Genomic DNA, 13,849 nt, shown 5'->3' on the forward strand with positions numbered 1-13,849 from the left:
TTACATTAATTTTCTTAAAAGTTTGTATGCTTCATATAATTTATTCTAAAATTTACACAACATACAATATCTTTTTTAATTTGAATGTACTGCAGATGTTACAGCTCAGGTAAGTGAGGTGACAACTGCAATTACAAAGGTTTTATAAAAAGCGTTCCTAGAAAATATATACGAAGGAAATTTTTTCTTTTTAGGATCTGAAGCTCTTCACTGCTGTCTGTAAATGTCCTATAGAATCACCTCCTGATTAACGATTCGCAATATGGTTGTCGATTAAATCGTGAGGTCTACCATGTCTACTAGATTTCTACGACGATGAACATATATGAAGAAAGCTAAACGGGTATTCGATATAGTTCCGCATCAGAGATTACAATTACTAGCAACCAGCTCAGTCGTCCTGTACAGATACTGTTATGCTTCATTCGAAACTGGGAGATAGTCAGCTGGAAATCAGAGCTACGGCGGTAACTGGAATTCTACAGCTACAAACACCTAAACTGGTAGACTGGGATCACAGGAGACAGGTTGAATTTTACAACGGGAAATCCTGGTTTTCACAAAGCGGCAGTGGACATGAGAACACAAGCTACAGTATGAATTATCTTGAGTTACAAGACGAAAATGAAGGAAAGAGACTACGACGTAATAATCCCAGATAACACAGAGACGATCAATCAGCGCGTGGGACCAACAGGAAAAAGTGAATGAATGATAGGCTACTTGCGTTGGGTATTCGAATCCAAGGCTGAGGCTTTGCTAGGCTTCTTGCGTGGGGTATTCGAATCCAAGGCCGAGGCTAATCTTTAATCTTTACAACTATTCGCGGGGTTGTCTCAACCTTGAATAACTGTATCGACTTTTGGTTATCCTCCTTGAAAAAAAAAGACACTTAGTGACCAGCTCCGGAGATGATTCCTGGACGAAGAAATGAATCCTATAAAACTTGGGCAGACCTAAACTGTTTGTGACCATGATAAGGGAAAGTTAAGAATTTATTGGATACTTGAGACTCAACAATCTTGATCAAAAAAGACTATCTAAGGCTACTTCAGTCTGATGTCACACGTAATAACAGATGAAAACTTGGACAAATATTTGGCTTCGATTGAGGCAAAGTGGTTTTTCATCAACCGGATTGTCACCATATGAAATACTAATTACAAATTATGAAAACATTAAACGTGACTTTAACAACAGATTTGGCAGAATATATTAGAGTTCAATATCGACGTTCACTGTAGTTATACATCTCATTATAATGGAATTGGCAAGTGTATATGTCAGTCATGTTGATCCACAATGGTACACACCACGGTGGGGGAGGCAAAATCTCACACGAGATATCAAAGAACACCTACCCAAGCTAACGTCCACTTTCTAAGGGGGAGTTAACAGAAGAACATAACATTAAGGCATATGACCTAGGTCTCCTGACCTGACCCACCAGGGCCACCACTACCTGAGGTAAAAAGGTTGCAACTGACCCACCGACACCTGAGGATTACGGTGCCCAAACTGACCTCACGTGAATCCAGTCTGCAGACGTGTGTAGCCTAATCTCGTACAACCCAGTGGTCTGCTGGTGCTTCACTTCCTCTGTATTCATTTGCACTTACTCTGAGGCACGTACGTTAAAAAAAAAAAAGAAATCTGTTCCTAAGAGGTAATCTACACACTCTTGACTTACGAGTAAGGCACAATGTATTCATACAGTTTAATGAGGTATACGTAAGGGAAAATAAAACTCTGGCTAACGGACACATTCTACTAGCAGACATTTGGCATGGCGTTGGGTAACCCTCTTCCTCCAATTCTATAAAGCCTTTATGAAATATCTTGAATCCTTGTTGTTGCCTCCTATTTGCAATGTTGATATAACACAGCCATGTCTATGACATACTCTTTCTCTAGCCAGAGGATAGTGATCCAACTGAATTTCTAGCTAAATTAAATAGTTTAGTTTCAAGAATCAAGAAGTGGAAGACTCCCTGTCATTTTCAACACACTGATTATCAGATCAAAAGTGAACTTGCACCTGTTCTTGCTCGTCAGTTCCATTTGTTTAAAAACCAGAACTTCTACTTCTTGCAAGTATGCGTTGGCACATCATATTCTTAGAAAGGGTGATCGTTTTTACCTCCGTAGCTTTCTGTTGCTTTGATATTTATAATTTTCCAAGACTTTGAATTCTTCCTCAAATCTTATATCCTCAGATATCTTGAATCTCACAGTCTTCTCCCTGACCACCAGCATGGCTTCCGTAAGGCGAGATCTACTGGTGATCTCTTTCCAACCTTAATAGCGTCCAGTCATCATCCCTGAATGACTTTGGGGATTCATACACAGTTGCCCTTGTTATATCCACTGGGGTCTCATCTCTACGCTCCCCTCTTCTGACTTCCCTCCCTCATATCTAGCTAGCTTCCTCTACGGCCGACCTATTTCCGTGGTTGTTTGTGAATCAGCCTCTTCCCCTTTCTCCATTATCAGTGGTTTCCCTCAAGGATCTGTCCTGTCTCCTACACTTTTTATCAGCGATTTACTTTCTTCTACAAGTAACCAAATGCATTTGTACGCTGACGACTCAACACTACGTTCCTCCACATCTTTCAGTTCTGCTTTTTCTTCTCTCGCTCGATCTGCATCTCGTCTCGACACAACTTTTTCAGCAGAGTATGATTTAGACAGGGTATGTCAGTGGGGTAAACGAAATCTGGTTACGTTTTATGTCCCTAAGACCCAATTTCTGCCCATCTCTCTGTCGGAAATTCCTCAAGACTTTCGTCTTTCCATCTGTGGTTCTGTAATTCCACCTTTTAATCCAGTGAATGTAGTTTGTAATACTATAAGATCCACTCCATCTCAGAAACCATACATTATGGAAATAGCTAAATCTGCCTCTAAAAAAACCTGGGTATCCTGTTTAGGTGTCGAGATTTCTTTTATCCCGAACAATTACCCGGTTTACACAGAGGATTGCTTCATCCTTGAATAGTGTATAGCTCTCACATCTGGGGTGGTTCTAAATCTCTTCAACCTTACTCGACAGAGTTGAGTTGAAAGCGGTCCGACTTATCAACTTGACCCACTTGCCTTATGCCGCAATGTTGGCTCATATTCCCTCTGCTGTAGGTTCTGCTTTGGTTCTTGCCCCCGAGAGCTAGCTACTCGTGTGCTCCCACCACTACCTAGAAACAAGCAATACTCGGCAAGTTGCTGCGTCCCATGATTACTATGTGGTCGTCGGCAACTCAAGGGTGGGCCGTTTTAATTAGTTTCTTTCCCTACACCTCGAGGCTCTGGAACTCTCCACCCTCTCGTGCCTTTCCCACTAACTATGACCCAGTACTTTCTAAATGACAGCCTTTCCCTTCCTTCAGAATTCGTAAATAATTTTCTTTGTCTCTGTTTTTCCATCATTTAATCTCTCCCTATTTCAATTAAGGTTCGGCCTTGATGGGGACTCCTGTCCGTGACTGGAACATCCAACTTATTCAAACATTCAAACGAAAACAAACAAACAAACAAACAAAGATTGAAATTTGGGGTCTACAGGAAACTAACTCATGTAAACAGATGTATACATGAGATTATCCTCGTCACCAGCAGTCTGTGCTAACATCAGTACTCACCAGTACACGACGTAACTACAATGGCAGGGGCGAGAGGTCGCTCTTGCGGTGGTGTTGGGATTTGAAAACTTTATGAATTATTGGCACCTGATGAGGCGGTTCTTTCCGTGAAACAGGTTGTGCCACACGTAGAGAAAAATTGCATGTTAAATAGAATTACATAAACTACTGAGGTGCGATTTCATATCATACTTGATCGCCGTTTCCCCGCGCGGAAGAGCGTGTGAATGGAGAAAGTTAGAGTGAATGCGAATAAAAGCAAGGTCAGACAGGGAAGGAATTCGGGAAGAAACTTAGCGAACGAAAGTACAATATCAGAACTGGGTTAAAGTCTAGTGCACTTCTCAGGCATCTGATCGATCATGGTCATGCAGTAGACAGGCATGTAAATGTGCTTACCAAGTTGATGGACTAATTGTGAAACCTAGTCTGAGATATACAATAATACTTATAACGCAAGGTATAGATGGGATGATTTATTGATAAATTCCGTGTATGAGGTGATGGATGTATGAACAACCAACTCAGACGGTAGTGGGGAGTGACTTCACGTGAGGTCAGCATGGGCACCATGTTCCCCATATGGAGGTGGCGTCAGGTGCAACCCTATGTCTCAGGTCGTGGTGAGCTTGAGGACCTGTTCGTTTAAGATTTGTTCATATTCTTTCATGTGATGTTCTTTTATTATTTGCCCTGAAGGAGTCTTGAAAAACAGACGGAAGCTTGGGGTAGATGTTAACATTTCCTGTGAGGTTGGACGATATATGAGTGCGTGTGTTTGTAAGGATACGGGTGGGGAGGCTAGACTGTGGTTAGGTGGGGGGTCTTGTGAGGGTGTCCGGGACTCGGGGGGGGGGGGGGGGGGTGTTGTCGGTTGGTCGTGGTTGGGTGGGGTTTGGGGTAGACAGCTTGTGCCTTCTTACTGAGTTGTTTAATTTTTCTACTCTAAAAACACGAAACTTTCACGGATAAATTCTCTCTTTCACTTTCACAAACAACCTTGAATGGACCCAGTGGTTTACTGCCATTTGCTTTCCTTTGTATTTCTCAATGTGGAATGCAAACCATGGCGAGCCCCTGGCGGACGACGTGACGAGACGACCCTTCTGGGTAGGACCTTTGCCCTTGAGCACGGAACGACCTTTGAACACGACTTTAGGGGCCCTAAAGCACGACGAAAACACCCTTGAGCACGACGGTAAAACCCTTGAGAATGATGGCCAGAACTTTGACCTGACTTTTAGTGGCTAAGCCATCATACCCAGGGGTCGTACAGTCATGCTTAAGGGTCATAGTCGTGCTCAAGAGGTTAACAAGTAAATCAGAAATTATTAGGAGGGCAGCGGACCAGCAACCTTGTGGTGTGTGGGGAACCACGAGCTAGGTGGAGGTGTGTGCGAGACTAGCCCGTGCGTGGGGAACCATGAGCTAGGTGGAGGTGTGTGCGAGACTAGCCCTGGATCAGTAGGTGGAAGGTGGAGGAGTCAGGCATGTGATACGTCAATAGGAGAGTAATGTGTGGGCAAACGACCGGGGAAGCAACTGCATAAATGGGCGGAGATCTGTGAAGAACCAAGACCTGGGTGGGTGTGGTAGGTCCTCGGGCAGGAAGGAAGAGGGAGGGTATGGTGATGAGTGGAGGGACTCCAGTACGTGGTGATATGTGAAAGATCAGCAGGTGGATGGTGCGAGTACCGGCAGGTGGTTGGAGGAAGAGATAGGTGGTGATGCTTGTCGTGGAAGGGCACCCACTTCCTGGCCCCGGGCTGGCGTGAGGCAGATGGCTACAGGAGGCCGACCTGCTTTGTCTCACAGACGTGATCATCAGTTCGGTTCTATTGCTCAATAAAGATGATTTAAATGCTGCAGTGATGAACGTGTGGCCGCACAGCTTCTACGGGGCATCGAAGACACGTTATGGGAAATTTCTGACGCCTGAAGACTGGAGGTTTCAAACAGGCTAAGATATCTTCTCAACATATATTTATGATGGAAGTTACTGAGGTTCACGAAGAATCCTAGCTAAGGAAGAGCACTGAAACAGTGGAAATCCCCTGCCCTGTGACCACGTTTCTCTGTCCAACACGCGGCCTTCCCCGTCCCTCCCACCTCGGCGCCCACCATCACAAGGGACTTGCTGCACCACGCTGCCCGCGCTCCAAGACCATCCTATATCGCTCTCTAGTTACACGAGTTTGTCACGTAGCTTTCATTTTCCTTGATGTAAGGTACCTCTGGTGTCTCATCTTACTGTTCGCTACTGTAGGTAATGATATATCTGATGGATTTTTTTGGTTAACCTAACTCTAGCATTTCTCCAACAAAGTACGTTGTGTTGTGAAAAGTTTGCTGATTGTCTTTAACTAGAAACAGTTTTTGTAGCTTATCTAGACTAGACAGCTCAATGAATTTCACACCACGACTCTATCTGTTATTTTCATTACCTCTGATGTTGTTTCCCAGAACAAAATAAGAGCGGGAATGCAAATAATAATGTCGAAAAAAGTAATTGGAAGCTGTGCGAGAGCGGCCACATGGTGCGTGGGCCGTGGCGGCGATCAGCTGATGCCGGGGAGCAGTAGCGTAGCACGTGAAGTCTCAGTGTGGCCCGGTTCGTCGAGAGTGTAAGACGTGTCCGCTCCACTTGTACTTCAGTGTGAACTGTAATATATATTTATATAGTGTGGTGATAGTAACTAATCTGACTGAGTTTTGTACATTAAAAGTGAACACAATGGCGAGCTTAACACTTGAAGAAGATTTAAATGCTGCCGCATGCTTGGTTGCCATGAAGGGCGGCGGTAGATTGAACCCGTGGGCGCCTCCAGACACCCACAGTCAACGCCCACGACTTCAAGTAAAAACTAATCTACCACTGCAGCGCCCGTACCATGACCCACCACCCACACACACTCCGGCTTCCAGCCCTGAGCACTCCCCGTCAGTGGAATACACACACCACACCCTTCCATTGTCCCCCGCCCATCATATGTACCAGCCTCCCACTCCGCCCACGCCTCCGTCACCCCCCACACCAACGCTGTATGACCACTCGTATTGTCCCTCCATGGAGGCTACAGACCCAGCAGCCGACCAATCCGTGTACCTGATCGCCCGCATCCTGGCCGACCTCAAGGGCGTACCGCAAGACCGGGTCGAGGTCCGGGAGGAAGAACACCATCCACCTACACAGGACACCCTCACGCCCAGTCACACCCTCACCCAAGCACAGGAAGTCCCGCTCGACTTCAGTAGGAGAGGCGTGCCTGAAGGAGCAGGAGTAGAGACAAGCACGGCACGGACGCCTAGAGGCTTGGGCAGCAGGCGTGGGCGTGGTCGGGCTAGCCAACAGAAAATCGAGGACAAACGCGCCCACCCCTGCACCTTCCCCGGCTGCGACAAGATATACGGCAAATCTTCACACCTCAAAGCCCACCTCAGGACACACACAGGTCAGTGTAAACTTTTTTTTTTAAGGTATCTATCTTTTTTGGTGAACTTTTAAGTTGAAGTTACAGAGAAGGGCTCTGCTTATGTAAACTTATAGTAAAACTAGAAAATAATCTCGAGTAACGGAACCATGGAAAGTTAGGGTCACTAATTTTCACGTAATTCTGTGGTAGTGTGATCTCTTTAAGGCCTGTGGAAGAGTAGGTTAAGAAAGTACTGGAGGGCGTGTGTATGGTGGTACAGGTTTTTAGACCCGTTTCTCTGCGACTGTGTTGGCTGTAGAGGGTCGGGTGGGATGGGGGTTCCAGGGCAGCTGGGTGACAGGCGGGTGAAAGCTGGCAGCAGCACCCTGGTCACCCACGGGTTGGATGTTGGTCATACGCCAGTACACGTTACCCAATTTGTACACTGCATTTCACAGATGGAACGCATTTAGAACGCTATCTGATTTTGTATTTTTAGTTTAGAACGCGTGTTTGAGCTTATGAATTAGTGTATCCACAAGAAATATCGGCGCGTTCCCAAAGTTTTCTTTCGCCAATATCACAACAGACGATTGTGTTAGGTAAAGGTGAATGTTGGGTGCCGTCCGTGGCAGCGTGGGGCAGGTGGGAGTTGTTTGGGTGTGCTCACGTTGGGGCAGCATGGCGCGCTGGCGGGTGGGTGGTTCGTGCACCTCGATGCCAGCCCGCGGCCACGCCACCTCCCTTCACCTGGTCTTGCACGCCCACCACGCGTTTCTCCCCCTCTCTTGCTCGTCTTCGGTGTTTCAGTCTCTTATTACCGAAAACCATAATGCTTGGCGAGAAGACATCGATTACAGCGAATAGTTGTCTTTCCTGTAGATAGTGTTCTTCGGGTCAGGCTACTTTATTATAATAGCACTGTATCGTTACGTTATGTATAACCCACTTTAGTTGTCTTTTGAATTAAGTGGGTGTGTGAAGAGTGGGCGTGGACAGGCGATGGCTGGGATGCCACGCCCACCAGCTGACGCAGCAGGCGGTAGCCAGTCGATACGGGAAGTCTTGGGCTGGAGGTGCCTACGCCCGGGGCAGCCTCTCTCCCCACAGCGGATATCGCACCTGAATCAATACTGCCTTACAGGGGAATAATATGGTGACGGAAGGCAGTGTGGGAGGCCGCCAACTTGTTGACACAGTGGAGGGTGTGTGCTGCTGGCCCCGCGCCAAGGTTGCCTGCTGCTGCTGCTGCTGCGCTGCCGCTGCCCTGCAACCTGCAAGGCCGATCACCTGGCCGTCCCCGCCAACCCCCGCCTCCCGCTCCTCCTCCTCCGGTTATCTCATGCCTCACACGTAATTAATAACAGATATTGTGAATGTGCCCCCTTAACTGTAGTGAGTGACCTTTTGTATGTGTTGCTCGTGCTGTATTGATTTGTTTAGTGTTAATGTAGGCGGACAGGAGCAGGGCTTGGGAGGGGGTGGGTGTACGGGACCAAGATCACTCAGTGCAATAGATGAATGGCCACCTTACCGTGCGGACCGTTCATTCCTTCATGTATACGATGTCATGAGTCTTGTGTAAAGAGGTGCGACTCCCATGGCTTACCGTAGCGTGACCTGGCGTCCTAGAGGCCCAGTAGACGGTGGTGGGGGTGAGGCTGCAGGGGTGGCGGTGGTACCCAAGTACTCCCTCCCTCCCTCCCGCTCCACGCCTCCACTAGCCCCTCGCTGCACAGCACACATACGGCGTCTGCTGTCTCTTACCTCATGTTAAATGAATGTTATGTATATTATACATTACATAAATCTCTGCAAGTGCTACTGTAGCGTCTACCAAGATCCATTCCCTGTGTAGCAAGTTTGCTTTCAGCTTTTGGGTAATCCCAGTTGCCATTCACGTTCACGAATGAGGCTCTGACTACATACACATGCTAATATGCTTGGGGACACATGCACGCATACTTATATAAATGCATAGACGCACGCGCATATTACATACATACATTAATTGAACGTACGCTCACGCCCTGACCTTGCAGCTTGCGCATTCTGACCAAACGATAGAGCCAGGGACATACAGGAGAGGCGTTTTTGCTTGGCTGTTTCTTTTATGTCCTCAGACACAGGCCTGGGGTATAGAGGATAGCTAGGGTGACAGGCGTCCGTGCACCTCATGGTCAGCAGGCGCATGTTAAGTGTCCTGGTGGGGAGGACCATGTGATGGATATGCGGTGACTGGTCTGCCGGCTGCCGCCACACTCATCCTAACTGATATGACGGGCAGCAGGGCAGCCTAGTGGGCAAAGTCCCAACACTCCAGGCACAAGCGAAACTCCAGTAGAAATCAAGTTTTATGGGTGTGTGGGGCAATGCTGGGTGATGGTTAGAACAAGGTACGGGGGTGGGGCAGGGAAGAGGGACGGTGGTACAAGGTATGTGAGCGTGGAACCCTGCTGGGGTGGTTGGTTGGTACAGTGGGTGTGGTAGGGGTGAGAGGAGACCGCCATACAGGTTGCTAGGATGTGGCGGGATGGTGGTCAGGCCGTGTGTGTGGCAGATTCAGGTGGTAGTGATGCAGCATGTGGCGGGATTGGTTAGTGGAGGTGAGATGTGGGTTGGTAAGGGTGCCTGGTGGCACTAAGAATTGGGTAGGTTAGTAGGGCTGGATGGTGGCAATATGAGAGGTATATAGGTTGGCAGGGGTGGCTGGTGGCACAGACAGAGGTGTTGGGGTTGGCAGGGGTGGCTGGTGGTACACACTGGTATGTGAGTTGGTAGTGGAGGCACTGACAGAGGTGTGTGGGTTGGTAGTGCTGGCTGATGGCTCCGAGAGAGAAGTGCGTGGGTTAGCAGGGTTGGTTAGTGCAAGGTTGGGACACTGATCTTGTGATATGTGGGTGTGGCTGGGCCAGATTTCGGGTGGGTGTGGTGGTGGAGGGGAGTGGGTATGGCCTCGGTAGTGATGTACGTAGAGTCATCGGGAAGGCATGTTGACGAACTAATTGCAGAAGGCCGGGAAGCACTGAGGTGGCGAGTGCTGGGCGGGATATCTCACGGCGTCCCATGGTAGACGTGTAAACAGTTGTGGTGTGTGTGTGCGTGAAGGGTTGTGGCGCGTGTGAGGGAGGAGGGCGTGGAGGGTGATGTGGTGGTGGAGGCGGCGGTGGGTGGTCGATAGCCGGCGTGCATCACAAGCACTGTTGAAACATTGATGGCGCCCCTGGTTCTACGGGGGGACTAGGTGAGCCAGCTACCGGCACCGCCCACAAGTACCCCTCCTCCTCCCGCTGCCGTACTCGTGCAACAATTGCGGAACATTTGAACATTGTTCATCCAGCAGCTTGGGAATGACTCCGACAGACTAATGTCATACAGGCCACTCCGACTTTGTTTACATACTCAGTACTAGATATGTCGGCCTAAGTTCTGGGAACTCGGTGGCGAGGACAAGATCACATGGGAGGGGGCGTGGCGAGCGCGTGTGGTGCCTGGAGACGCCTGGGTCGCGCAACCCCCTCTTCACCACTCCCAGGATAAACAAGGATGTGCGGAGACACGAGTGCAAGATGGTCTCTAAAACTGTCCTCCCCAGCCTAACTTCATGTAAACTAAGCAAGGTTGTCGGAGGGTTAATGGCCAGGAATCTTTTACACTTATACAGAAGTACTCAGATTTGTGTACATGTAATTCAGTCTCGAACACACTAAAGCAAAGCCAAACCTACTTTTAGGTGGATCTGGAAAAGTTGTTTATAGAATACTGTTAGTTGTATCCAGCCTTGGCCTCATTCAACCCCCTCCCATCTCCTCCCCAGGAAAAAAAAAAAAAGATAGAAGGGGGGGAGGGCACTCAAGATAGCCACTCTTGCCTGTGTTTGTGTTGCTTACTTCCTGTGTGGCTCGCCTTCCGAAGGCCCTTACGACAGCCGGCCATGTAAGGTACGGAGACCGAGCCTTGTTGTGGCTTCCTCAGCTGAGCCGTGATCACAACAAACACACCAAGTTGTGTACGCGTTGCCTCTGCACCACATATTGTCCTGCCTGCTGCATACAATACCACTGGGAATGTGCGTTTCGGGGACAGTGGATGTAAGAATGTCGGATACCAGTGGATGTCAGTGTTTCGAAGAAAAGTGGATGCGAGTTCGTCTTGGTAGGTGGGCGTGGTGGAGGGAGACTGGAGCTGGGCGTGGTGATGAAAGTAAGAAGCTGGGTGTCGTGCAGGGAGCCAGAAGCTGTGCGTGGTGTAGGGGATCTGTAGCTAGGCGTGGTATAGGGGCTTCTAAGCTCACAAACTTCCCAAACAACTGCCTGGTGGCGGCAGTAACGCCCTTCACCTTTCCAGGGGCGCCAGCGAGGCCACACCCACACCTCCGCCACCCTGTATTTTTTGCAAGTCTTGAATACTGTCAACTGTAGGCCTAACTGGCTTCCCTAAAGACCACACTCTAAGGTCACTCGAGCGCTCGTTGCATCGGAACCACAAACAATAGTCATGAAGCACGCGGCAAGAGTTGCAGACATGCCAAGCATCCACGGGAGATGTACTCTGGTGTGTGCGGTTGGATGAGCCCTGCGCTGCCTCCCTTGGCCCCGAGGTGTGGTCCAGGGAGCAGTGTGCAGCGTCCTCGCCATGTTCCCACGGGTGGGACGTGGTGGCAAGCCAGTGATGACTGACGGCAACAAGGCCCACACCATCAGCTGGTGGCGTGGCGGTGGGTCCGGACGCAGGGCGCCCCCCGGTGGCCATCACGCCCACCCGGCCTTGTCCACTACACCTCACATCACCCCCTTCTCTTAGTCTACCTCGCTTCCACCACCACCCCCCTCCCACCGCTACTCCCTCCAGCACGGCCATCATACGTTTGAAGGACCAGCCGCTAGACGTGTTAGATAAGCCCCAAGCTCTTTAGTGAGGTGCCCGAGTAAGACGGGGAACGTAACCTTGTTATCATCGAGGTATCACAGGCCGCCACTACACACCAGACACTTATCATGACGGTCCGCTGTGTCGTGAGGCGGTAGGAATGATCCACAGTGCTGATCACTCCTACAGGTGGTCATAGCCTTGTATATGAATCCCTGGAGGGAGAGAAATAGGTACTGTTGCGGCCCTCTGTTAGGTGGATGTGTCCGGCCGGGGCGCTCCGCCAGCTGCTCTCACACAGGAAATGCTTTGTCGTCCTCGGAGCTCCTGGGTGGGCGTGGGCGGCCCAGGAGGCAGGAATGTTAGGGCAGCTGGGTGGGAGGTTCCCTGCAGCGGGAGAGGACGACACCCTTCGCTTACCACACTGGTGGGGTAAGGGCGTGCGTGTACGGCTGGGAGCTGTGTCACCTGAACTTAAAGCCCAACACGGCCAGCGCTTCACTGTGACTATCTTGGTTTGGGTAACTCTCTCTCTCTCTCTCTCTCTCTCTCTCTCTCTCTCTCTCTCTCTCTCTCTCTCTCTCTCTCTCTTCTGTGGCCGGATGAACAAGTGAGGGTTTCTTGGAGAGTGATATGACTCATGTTACTCGCGAAACTTTTTATTGAGATTAATAAGAGAAAGAGAGTTACTCAAGACCAAGAGAAGACTTGAGTTGCGTACATAGTTCACTACACGCACCACAATCCCATGGTCCAAGCGAGGTGGCAGAGAGAGAGAAAGAGTGAGAGAGAGAGAGAGAGAGAGAGAGAGAGAGAGAGAGAGAGAGAGAGAGAGAGAGAGAGAGAGAGAGAGAGAGAGAGAGAGAGTAGGAACTAGGTAGCGGTGGCAGATAACCATGTTTTCAGAAGGTGGTGTTTTGCCATGTCACTCCGCTCTCACCGTAGATCTGGTGGCCACACGACTCCGACCTACGCACCTCCCCACCACCGTCATTCCTGGCTTGGACCGGTGGGTAGGCGCTTTCCTTCCCTACATACGGCTGCCCAGCAGTCTCACGGTGGAATGGGGGAAGAGGGATGATGTTCACATGGGTGTGAGCGGTGTAGGTCCACACGTTAACGGAGGGGCAGGTGCGTATGCTGTGGCTGTGAAGGTGGGTTAGTCGGCCCCACCCCCCGTTCTCCACCACCACCACCACCACCACCACCCCAGCCTCTCCCTTCGCCATTGGCTGCTGCTGCTAACTCGTGGCGTCAAGGTTCCCTGGTGTGCTGGTGACCCACTTTGTTCACTGTTGCTGCACACACATACACACTCACACCCACCCACCCACCGCCTCATGTGTGCACGCCCCACTACCTGTTTATTTACATGCAGACTACCTTGTCTTATATTTTGCCACCAACCCTTGCATACACGTTCCACTGCCCTTCGTCGCCACGCCTTCAACACCTGTCTTTATGCCTCACACCCACACCACCAGCTTGTACGCCCCACGCCCACAGTCACACGCCACACGTCACTAGAAGCGAATCGGACCGTAGCTTTCACTTTTAATGTTTAATGAGTGTCAGCCAGCCTTGCGTTATTACATGAGCCACATTGTTTCCATGATAACGCTGTTTTTCGGTACCGCCCTGTTCTGCCCAGCTGTCCAGCGATAGCCCTGGTCGGTGCACGCAGTGTACAGTGTGTTGTGGTCGGTACACACAGCGTACAGTGTGATCATCATAATGTACACTGGCATTCTGGGCTCTGGTCATAATCGGGTATGATCTAGCTGCACAGTTATTTACGGTGAAGGTCTTGCTTTTATGGGTCGGGGCTGGACTTTGAGTCTGCATGTTTTTGTTTTTCTTTTACGACTTGTGTTTCTCCCGTGCATTTGTGTTGTAAGGATATCGGCGCACAGTGTTACCAGCCAAGGAGTC

The 13,849-nt window shown here is 49.6% G+C and overlaps 1 protein-coding gene across 1 annotated transcript in view; it reads left to right on the plus strand.

Annotated features, from left to right (window-relative positions):
- Positions 1–6,195: 6,195 nt before the first annotated feature.
- Positions 6,196–13,849, plus strand: part of LOC139766694 (Kruppel-like factor 3) — a 69,525-nt gene continuing 61,871 nt past the window's right edge. The window contains exon 1 of the mRNA XM_071695616.1: positions 6,196–7,087. Coding sequence (XP_071551717.1) covers positions 6,370–7,087 — 718 coding nt within the window. The 5' untranslated portion in view covers positions 6,196–6,369. The remainder of the gene's footprint in view (positions 7,088–13,849) is intronic.

The sequence above is a fragment of the Panulirus ornatus genome, chromosome 58 (assembly GCF_036320965.1).
Source record: "Panulirus ornatus isolate Po-2019 chromosome 58, ASM3632096v1, whole genome shotgun sequence".
In the NCBI taxonomy this organism is placed as follows: Eukaryota; Metazoa; Arthropoda; class Malacostraca; order Decapoda; family Palinuridae; genus Panulirus; species Panulirus ornatus.